The sequence below is a fragment of the Chinchilla lanigera genome, unplaced genomic scaffold (genome assembly GCF_000276665.1).
Source record: "Chinchilla lanigera isolate Chin_1 unplaced genomic scaffold, ChiLan1.0 scaffold00188, whole genome shotgun sequence".
Classification (NCBI taxonomy): Eukaryota; Metazoa; Chordata; class Mammalia; order Rodentia; family Chinchillidae; genus Chinchilla; species Chinchilla lanigera.
In genome coordinates this window covers 197,098-208,381 of record NW_004955589.1, presented here as the reverse complement: position 1 = coordinate 208,381, position 11,284 = coordinate 197,098, and the positions used below count along the sequence as shown (strand labels likewise).

The window sequence follows — 11,284 nt, the reverse complement described above, 5'->3', positions numbered from 1 at the left end:
AGCCCTCTGTGGCACCCATAGGTTTGCCACCATTACTCTATAGGAACTACTGAGCGTCCTTAGACCCCTTTTTCCTTGCATTTGTCCTGCCTCCCCCAAACCTAGGATTAACTAATTCCTTTTTTTTTTCCTGCCTTTTCTGTCCTGTGGCGTTCTGGCCAGCATCGCCTGCTGTGATGCTTTAGTGGCTCTCTATAGTCTCGTGATATTCCCTCTTAACATACCTCTCAGTACTGCCTGGCAGTCTCTTGAATCATTCTTTTCTAAGACACCCTCAGCAGAAATTCTCACAAGCCTCTGGCCTCATTCCTTCCCCATGTTTTTAGGGGCTCTAGTTGCCTCCTTTGTTAAGATGGAGTGAGTTTTAAAGCATTAGGAGTCTAATCTTGAGAAGAATGTATGGCATGGTGAGCATTTTAAGGGGGAAAACCCCCTACTATAAAAGTAAGGTGATAGTCGGTTCTTTTGTGGGTAGAACTACAGCTTCCACACATGACTATTGTACTTGTAGGTATCAGTATTGGAAAAGTCAGTGATAAAGTTGTTTACTTTAGGGTGTTATCAGTTTAAGGAAAGGGCTCCAGGAATTTTGTTGATTTTAGAAGACTAATACTAGGTGGAATCTTCTTCCTTATTTTTAGCTTATCTCAGAATGTAAAGCTTTTTTTTTTCTTTGAAATGGTGGAACTGGATGTAGCAGTAGTTGGGCAATTTTGCTTACTGTACAGGGGCTACAGATAGGAATTCTCCGAACTTGCATTCTTAAAGGAGTCCTTTGGATCACAAACCACAATAATTCAGGTTCCTAGCCTCCATTTACTAGATACATATTCTGATTTTGTGGGTTTGGGAGGAGTCTAAGAATTTGATTAAGTAATTTTGGATGATTCTAATGCAACTCATCCTAAGGATGAATACCTTTTGGAAACAAGTGCTATCAAGCCATAGATATAGTTACAGCTTCATGTATTTTTGTCTTTTTTTTTTTTTGTCTCAAGAGTATGAAGTACATATCTTACTCCTTTTCAAAGTTGGTTTCTTTCTGTGTCCTGTTGATTCCATTTGTTTCAGTTTCTTCTAGCTCTTTGAGCTGTGAATAGTTCCCTTTTCTGGTATTAGCAGTGTCTTCTACACTCCATTATAAGTATTATTCACTCATTAGCTTAATTTTTATTGATTGCTTCTTGCGTTTCCAACTTATGGTATAATTTCCTTTTTTGTAAGACTTTGTTTTTTAAAAAATAAAATTATTAGTACATGTGTGCAGTACATAATGTTTACATTCCTTGTGTGGAGTTGTATAACATATCTTAATTCCTTTTTTCATCCCCTCACTCTCCACTTCCTTCCTCCTCTCTCCATCTCTTGATCCCTTCCCATTTGAGAAAGATCTGTCTCCCTACTTTCTATCTTTTATTTTGCTCTTTATTTATAATTTGGGTTTCTCATATAAGAGAAGCCATGTGATATTTAAGCTCCTGTGTCTGATTTATTTCACCTAAAATTATGGTCCTAGCTGCATCAATTGTCCTACAAATGACTCAGGTTATCTTTATGGCAGAGTAGTACTCCACTGTATATAAATATCACACTTTTATTATCCATTCATGTTTTAGTGGACATATACGCTGCTCCCAAAATTTAGCTGTGATGAATTGTGCTGCTAAAAAACATGGGTATGCATGTATCACTGTATCACTATGATGTTTTAAACTCTTATAGGAAGATGCCTAGAAAGGGAATAGCTGGGTCAAGTGGAATTTCTACTTTTAGTCTTTTGCAGAATCTCCATATGCATTTCCATAATGGTTTTACTAGTTTACGTACTTACCTAAAAGGGCTTCTCCCTGCAGCCTCGCCAGCATTTGTTATTATTTGACTTCTTGATGATGGCCCTTCTTTCCGGGATAAGATTGAATCTCTGAAAGGCTTTTTCTTCCTTTCCTATCCTGGTACTTTCTCTTTGCCATCAAACTTCTTAAATACTTTTTCTTTTCTTTCTTGATTTGTGATTAAAACTACAACAAAGACCAAGAGTTAAAAGGAACAGGGCTGGAGAACAGGGATAGGGGACCCCCCCCCCAAAAAAAAAAAGAATCAAGATGTATATGGACCTAGATCGTCCACATATCCATTAAAAATATATAAAAATCTGATTATGGGGTACCTATTCACTTATATTGATCTGCATTATCTATTGTTTGCCAATATACCTTGATTTTATTATAATTTTATAAAATACATTTGATTATCTTGCTCATTCCTTATTGGAATTCTCTCTTTTTGCTTCTGGAACACCACTTTTCCTTCTTCTTGTTTCTCCTTTTACTTTGATTCATCTTTATCAGTGCCCCTCGTGGACTTTTCTTCTCTGCTTAGCTCACAGAATTCTGTTTCGAGTCCTTCATAGCCAGCCTCCAACTTGATTTTTCAGCCAAAAAGTTTCTGATACTCTTCTTCTAGCACACTATTTCCTCAATATCTTTGCACATGGAATTATCTTACCTGCCTATGAAGGCTAAGAATATTGCATACATGATTTTTCATGACCCAGAGTACTTGCTGATTTAAGATTTTATTTTTATTTATTTACTTATATTTTGATTTAAGATTTTAAACACCTAGAATGCTCTGACTAGAATTTGTAGATACGAATGAGGCGAAGGTGGGGGCTACTGCTCAGGGATTCTTCATACATGAGTTTGAGCACTCAGAACGGGGCAGTCTGAGACAGGAACAGGTTGGGAGGCAGGCTGAAGCAGGAAATTTTAGCTATTACAGGAATTGGTTTTTTTTTTTTTTTTTTTTTTTTTTTGCATAGAAACATGATATCATGTCCCAGAACAGGTCAGTTAGTAAAATAGATTCTAGAGAATATTGCCTATGCGTAGCCCTCCCTTTCCCCAAAATAACCCCAGGGATGGACATTTCCCTGTTGTTTGGCTTGTCAGGTAAAAAGAATGTTTTTCCAGCTCTGTGTTTATCATCTGGTAATGGGACACCATGTCCATGTCCCTATTCCTAGGATTCAGTAACAGGTAATTGCAGGTCTTCCCTCAAACCAGCCTAGACAAGGTTTTTGCACCACTCCAAATATGGAACCAAAACAAAGAGCAAGTAGGTCCATTCCACTGAGGTGTTGGGCAGGGCCCTGGATTGGGATCTTTAAAAAAAAAATAGAGCGGGATTGTGTGTTGTTTATTATTTGTCCGTAGTGAATTTCAAGTAAGACTTTGCTTGAAAGGACTAGGTCAGAAAGTGCCACCCTCTGGAACTGAAGGTAATGAGAATCATTAAATGTAATGAGAGAAATAAAATGTGAAATGAGTTATCTCTATCAGTGATCCACCCTTAAAAATTATTCTTAATTGCACTGCCAATGAATGAGGGTGTTTCTCAAGTCTCCTTAAGGACATTAAAGTATCTTTGCATTGAGGATAGGAAAAGGAGTAAGAGAATATTAGTTGGGATATCTGCAGTAGCATCCAGAATAGGAGGTGGCTGTGGTACTATGTTTGTGGTTGTCTAGTAAGAAATTATACTGGCACAGAAGGCAGTGATCCAGTAGCAGATACGTGTGTTTTGGAGTTGAACAGATTTGGATAGATAGATAGATAGATGGATGGATAGATAAATAGATGGATGGTGTGTGTGGCTGTGAGAATTGAACCCAGTGATGCTCAGCCACTGAGCTATATCCCTAGTCCCTTTTATTTTTATTTTGAGGCAGGATCTTGCTAAATTGCTCGGTCTGGCCTTGAATTTGCAATCCTCCTGTCCTAGCCTCCTGAGTAGCTAGGGTATGGACCTGTGTTCCTTCACAGGTGAGAATAACATCAGCAAGTCACTTAACCTGAGTATCAATTTCTTCAATAAAATGAGTGCAACACCTAATAATAGAGTTGCTATAAGAATGAAATTAAGAAAGAATATATTAAATGAAATAAATAATATATTAAATGATTTATGCCAAGCATATAACACATGTTGTTCCCAGCTCATAAGATAGTCAGTAAAAATATTATTTTTTGAACTGTTCTTTACCTTTTGGGAAAAATTATTATTATTATTATATATTTTTTTCCAGTACCAGGAATTGAACTCATGACCTCATGCTTGCCAGGCAGGTGCTGTGCTGCTGAGCTAAATCCCCAGCCCTTTTTGGGAAAAATTATTAAAGTCATCACATTACCATAGCAAGATAGAGAACTTTTGGGGAATAAAATTCTTTTGCTGTACAGTGTATCTAATAACCTGTGATATTTTAAAAATGAATCTATCCAATGAGAGAGACTACCTCATGGTAAATAACTGGTTCTTATTCTCAATATATATATGATATATGATATATGATATATGATATATGATATATATATATATATAATCTTATGTCTCCATTAAGACTTTGCTTATGACTTTGTCTTCCATAGCTTGATAACATCTGAACGTACAGAAAAATATTGACTTCCTTCATCTTCAAAGGTGAGATTCTGACTCTGAATGAGGTATGAAGATCCTGCCTAAAACATTTAGCTCACTTCTTTCTCTTCTTTTAGATGGAACATTATGGATCATACAAGTAGAAAAACACCCTAAAACTTGACTTAGCTAGCTATACAACTAAGGATGTATTTGAAATTTCTTGGATTTGTGTTAGAATTTTCTTTTTCTTGTTTTTTACCTCTTGAAATTTAGAAAGCAAAGAATAAGGTTGGAGTATTGCCTGGAAAAAGGGTCAGTGTTTGGATCTCATCCATAGACCTAGAAGCATACTCATTTCATTGCGCCGGAGTTTACCAGATTTAAAAAATCTATTTTATTGTAAATAAATTATAGAAACACTAGATGTCTGTATTAATCTGGCTAGTGAATACTTTCTCCTTTTGGGAAAATTATGGGAAGCCCCATTTTTCATAAGGCTCCATGAGCCAGATGGTTTGTTGTATGATTCGACTGATGAATATCATCAGGCACTGATGTGCTGATATGCTTGATTAAAAAACTGGGGCATGCTGGACCAGATATGCCAGTGAACTAGCTTGTCATAGCACTTTCTCCCTTGAGCAGTCCTTGATAGCATTTGGTCTTTCAGTTTCATTTTCTCTGCTCCCTCCAGAGGCACCCAGTGTTGAGTGTTCATTTTTTTTATAAAGATTTCTATATTTATCAAGTAGGTGTTAAATATATATTTAAGACTATATAAATGGTACCACACTGTATATACATGTTTTACAATTTTTTCCTCCGTATTACACTTTTGGAGCATTTATATATCTATATTTATATCTAGCTAGCTATATGTATCTGTAGGTGATTAATTTTACATACTGTATAGCATTTTAGTGTGTGGATATATTGCAATTTATTCATTCCTCTGTTGTATGTTTAGGTTGTTCGAAGTGTTTTGTTGTTATAGACTCTTATGTGATTGCAAGATTGCTTCCTAAGTGGTTACCAGTACAGACTTTTTTGCTCTGTAGCTTTTCAATGCTGGATATTTCAGATTTTCAGTTTTGTTCTACTCTGGTAGGTACTGAATGGATTTAGGTATGTTTTAAGTATCTATTTCCCTGAACATTGTTTTAAAATTTAGATTTTTACTATGGCAAATTTTCTTTTTTATTAATTTGTATTTTTTCAAATGTGTATTTTTTCAAAAGTTCTTTATGTAATCCTGCTATTATTTGTTGTTTGAGGTTTTGCAAACATCTTATCCTAGTCTGTAGCTTATCTACTTTTTGAGAGCATCTTTTACTTTATAGTCACTTTATATTTAATTGAAGTAAGAGTAATGAATCTTTCTTTTGTGACTTGTGCATTTTTTGGTTAAGAGGTCCATTCTTACTCTGAATGGAGGTCATAAATAAACTATATTTTTTTATAACACAAAAATTGCCTTATTACAGGTCTTTAATTTACTTGGAATTACTTTTTGTATATAGCATAAAATAGAGATATTGTTTTTTCATATGAAAAACTTACCTTGACAACATTTATTGTAAGGTACATCTTTCCCCACTGATATGCAGAGTTATCACTGTTCCATATGAAGTGTTCAGGAGTCTGTTTCTGGAAGTCCATTGTTCTATATAGCTGTTCCTACAATAATGTAACTTTGTAACATATTTTGATATCTGATGAGATGCCACTGTCTTCTTTATTTTAAAAGTTCTCCTGGCCATTTTTGATTCTGCTCTTCAATGTAAATTTTAGAATTGTCAAGTATATCAAGTTTTACAAAAAGCCTTTAAGCAATTTCTTTATTGAGGTTTAATTTACATGTAATAAAATGCAGTTATTTTAAGCAGTCAATTCTGAGTTCTAATAAAAGTATTTATCTGTGTAACCACTGTCACAATCAAGACATAGAATAATCCTGTCAACCTAGACTGATGCTGTGTGACTCCTCCCAGCCAATTCACAAGTTTACTCAGCTCTAGTCAACTACTGATATATTTTTTAACTTTATAGATTAAATTTATCATTAGTAAATTCCATATAAATATAATCATAAGTATGTATTTTGTTATATCTGGTCTCTTTTGACCCAACATAATATTTTGAGATTCATCCATGTCGTATGTATCAGTAGTTTATTCTTTTTTTTCTTGCTTAATGGTATTCTGTTAGATAGCTTATATCACAATTTGTTTATTCATTCACCAATTTTTAGACATTTGAGTTGTTTTGGGTTTAGAGCTATTATTAGAGTTGCTATGAGTATTCATGTAAAAATCTTGACATGAATGTCTTCATGTCACCTAGCAGTAGAACTTCTGAATGAAATAGTAAAGTATTGTCCTAAATATCAATCAGAGAGGGAGTCTTTAAAAGTGCTGGTACTGCTGAGGAAAAATAAAATATTTCAGCTACTTTGGAAAACAGTGTGACAAGTTAAATACATTTTTTGAAAATTGTGAGAATTAAAATGATAATAGTTTGATATTGCTTTAACAAAAAATAAATTTAAAAAGCTAAGTTTTTGAAGGAAGAGTTCTCATACATGATTGCCTAATAGTAACTACCATAAAACACTTTGACAGAACCACAACCTTACACAAAAAATATTTCTCCAAAGACATCTGCCCAGCAATTGTCTGTTCATCCTCATACTAGCACCACCCATTTTATTAATCCTTGTAGCCAAGGACTATTGTCTCAATGTGTCTTATGTAATCTTCAATTTTACCTTCAATTTTTCCCTTCCTACAACTTCACTGAACATGCCCATTGTTTGCTATGGAATGAGCATTCCTTTTACATTGTTCTATTATCCTTCAAATAAGTATCATTATTTTTAAAGACTCCCTCTCTGATTGATATTTAGGACAATACTTTACTATTTCATCCAGAAGTTCTACTGCTAGGTTTTTATTTAGCCATTTCAATGAGTGTGTAATAATATCTTTTTATATCTTAATTTATTTTCTCTGATGAATAATGATGTTGAGTGTGACTCGTGCTTAATGACCATTTGCACACCTGCTTTGGTAAATATCCATTTAATTCTTGTGCCTATTTCAAAAATTTTCAGTTTTATTGAGGTATAAATTATCTTGACACCCTTTAAGTTAAATTGAGTATATTTAAGATGTAAAAATGTAATTTTTTCTTTTTTGTCTTTTTGAGACAGGGTCTCGCTATGCAGTTCAGGCTGGCCTCAAGCTCACTTTTTGTAGCCCACACTGGTCTTGAACTCGCACCGATCTTCCTGCCTCAGCCTCCCGAGTGCCGGAATTACAAGTGTGTGCCACCACTCCTGGCCTGTAAAACGTAATGTTTTGATATGTATACATTTTGAAATGATTACCACAATTAAGCTAATTTAGCTTATGTGTCATCTCATAGTTACCATTTTTTGATATAGTGAGAACATTTAAGATCTATTCTTAAATGTTTGATATATGCTGGATACATGCTGTTTTCAAGATCTATTATACATTGTACTACTATAAATGTGGGTAGGCGTGTATTCCTATAATATGATGATTTTAACTCTTTTGGGAAGATACCCAGAAGGGGCATAGCTAGGTCAAACATAATTTCTATTTTTAGTTTTTTTGAGAAATGACTATGCTGATTTCCATAGTAGTTATGCTAGTATATGGAGGTATTATTTATACACAGTGGAGTACTGTATGCTATAAAGAAAGATAAACTTGAGGCGTTCATAGGTAAATGAATGCAATTTGAGAACATAACGTTTAGTGAAATAAATCAGACACAGAAGTTCTAATATTGCATGGTTTCTCTTAAATGAGAAAAAAATATATAAATACAAATAAAGAGTGAAATAGAAGAGAGATAAATAGAAAAAGTTTAAATACTTCCCCAAATTACATATTTTGTTGTTTCAAAAAATATTTTAATATACTAACTTGTTTCATTTATACTACTGGTTTATTTTAGATCATTGGAAAGAAAGTTTTGTGTTATTATCTCTTTCTCTTTTTGTAAGAATCTTTTTGGTTTATGCCTTGTATTCTGAGTAACTACTTTGAAGATAACGATACAGTGTATTAACTGTTCTTATTCTTTTATTTTGTTATGTAATTTTGTTTTGTTTCTTTGTAAAGTAAAAAAAGTGAAAAACATCTGCTGTTTAGCAGCTTTCAAGATGAAATACATTCACTGTTCCCTGCAACCATGCTGTAAGTTCTCCAGCACTTATTTATCTCGTAACTGAAAGTTTCTATTCTTTGACCAGCACCTCCCTGTTTTTCCCAGGCCCTGACTCATGGTAATCATCTTTCTACTCTTGTTTCTGTGAGCTTGACTTTCTAAGATTACACTTATTTGTTTTTTTTTCTTTTTTTTTTTTGGTTTTTCTCCGGTACCGGGAACCGAACTCACGACCTTGCTTTTGCCAGGCAGGCGCTTTTGCCGCTGAGCTAAATCCCCAGCCCTAAGATTACACTTATAAGTGAGATCATACAATAAATGTCGTCTGTGTCTGGCTTATTTCACTTGGTGCGATACTACCTATTTATTTATTCATTCATTCCAGTTTGATGTAATCTCATTTATTTAGTTTGAATAGTCTCACCTTTTATTTGTCTTTTGTTTTTGCTGCTTATGTCATATTTAAAAAATCACGGCCAAGAACAATGTCATAAAATTTTGGCCATTTTCAAATTAAATTGTTTTATTAAATAAAGTTTAAAAACTATACAGTCTGGATTGTTAGTGAAGAATTGGACCTTGTGCAATAGCTATTTATATTGAATTCTAGTTTGACCACCTGTGTTAGAGAAATGAAATGAAGCAGAAAGGAGACAAAACACAGTGTATTTGATCAACATTTACTTATTGCCAGTTTTAATGCAATGCAGTTATTTGAATCCAAACACTTGAAACAAATTCATTACAGTCAAATCAAGGAACTATATAACAGTGATAGTCTTTCTTTCTCTCTGGGTATGGATATTCCCCTGCAAGGAGTTATTGTATATCTATGCTAAGCACCCCTAAAGTTTTCTAATCTGGAGCCAACTTCTTAGAAGTAGGAGCTGAGATCTTTCTTGTTGAAATCACGTTAAAACCTATATTTGGATCTTTTGATCTTGAACTGATCCAGTCTGCTTTTTAAGAAATCATGCTCTTGCTTGGCTAAGGAGAATCATCTGAAGCAACTTCTTTGTAATACTAGTTAATTACCTAATAGATAATGTACTCAAAAATAGAGGCTTAGTGGAATTTATAAATAAACATACTGTATCAGTGGTGCATCTTTGCTTTTAAGGTTTCTCTTTTTTGCTACTCTTCTATATAAGATACACCAAAAATTTGAGTACGTGTACCTGTTAGAGAAAGCTTTTACTTTAGTATGGTACATTTACAATATATTATTTTTTAAAACCACACACTTAGCTTCGGCATTATCTCTAATTAAAATAGCGAGTTGTCGAAAAGATACCTTAACTAAAATCCAAGCTCCTTAAATACTTTCCATTGTTTTTCCAAATTTAACCACATACTCATCATTCATTCAACTCAATATTTCATAAGAAATACCTAAATGCCCTACATCTTTGGGTAAGGAGCCAATTAATAAGTAGTAGAGTACAATTACAGGTTTAAAAGAACAGGATAGAAATAGAAATTTCATGATGACTTGCTTCTCTATAACAGTTTCTCATTTTAAAAATTGCTGTGTCAGTTAATTTCACCTCTATTCATTATTCATCCCTACATTTAACACCTCTGCTGTTGGACGTATGCATAGAGTGGAGTGTTACTATTGAAACTTTGGGATCTTGAGCCTATACTTCCCTCTCCCCGGCTGTCTGCTCTTCCTTTCTGGTCACAATAGCCACTTAGTCTGTGATCCTTATTGCACAATGACAGTTTATTGATAGTGTTGGATCTAGACTGTCCACAAGAGGATGTAAATTGTTCAGAGGCACAGCCTGAGGAGCTTTCTACTTGTCTATAGCCATTTCTCCCCTGCCCTTCATTACAGTTTGAATGGCTATAGCTAGATTTCCACTGGTTTCCACATCTCCCTTGTGGTTCATGTTGCTCAAAACTAGAACACTGATTAGGTCCAGGACCACATGATCCAGAGCTAGATGAGTAACATGAGCCAGATCCATATTGCTGAGAGTTAGAACAATGATTAGATCTAGAACAATGTTGTCCAGAAGTAGATGAAGGATATGAAACAGACTCATGGTGTTCAGGCATACTTGAGGGATACCCATGTTGGTTATTGCTAGAACAACGACTTGAGGCAGATCCATATTGGCCATAGTTAGAAGATTGATTTGTACTACATCCATGTGGACCATAGCTGGAAGACTGGACAGAGCTGGGTCCATGTTGACCACAGCATGATGACTGTCCTGATGTTGAGCCATGTTGTCCATAGCCAGAATATTGACCTAAGCCAGAACCACACTGACTAAAACCGGATGACTTTCCTGGAATAGACTCATGTTGATTAAAACCAGAAGTTTCTCTTGAGCAAGACCCATGTCGCCTTTGGTTAGAAGACAGGCCTGATCCAGATGTATGCTGGCCATAGCTAGAAGACTGATTTGATCCAGACCCATGCTGACCATAGCTGGAAGACTGACCCATCCTAGATCCCTGCTGACCACCGCATGATGACTGTCCTGAAGAAGAGCCATGTTGTCCATAACTAGAGGACTGGCCTGAGCAAGACCCATGTTGACTGAAGCCAGAGGACTGGCCTGAGCAAGACCCATGTTGACTGAAGCCAGAGGACTGACCTGAACCAGACTCATGTTGACCAAAACCAGAAGACTGACCTGAACCAGAC

The 11,284-nt window shown here is 35.0% G+C and overlaps 1 protein-coding gene across 5 annotated transcripts in view; it reads right to left on the bottom strand.

Moving 5' to 3' along the window:
* Nucleotides 1-9,286: 9,286 nt before the first annotated feature.
* LOC102008482 (hornerin) overlaps nt 9,287-11,284 on the bottom strand; it is an 8,637-nt gene continuing 6,639 nt past the window's right edge. For 2 of the 5 annotated variants that reach the window (XM_005414529.2, XM_005414531.2), the window contains one exon: nt 9,287-11,277. In XM_005414529.2, the coding sequence (XP_005414586.1) occupies nt 10,195-11,277 (1,083 nt within the window). In that variant the 3' untranslated portion in view covers nt 9,287-10,194. The other 3 variants (XM_005414528.2, XM_013509954.1, XM_013509953.1) reach the window with 2 other exon arrangements.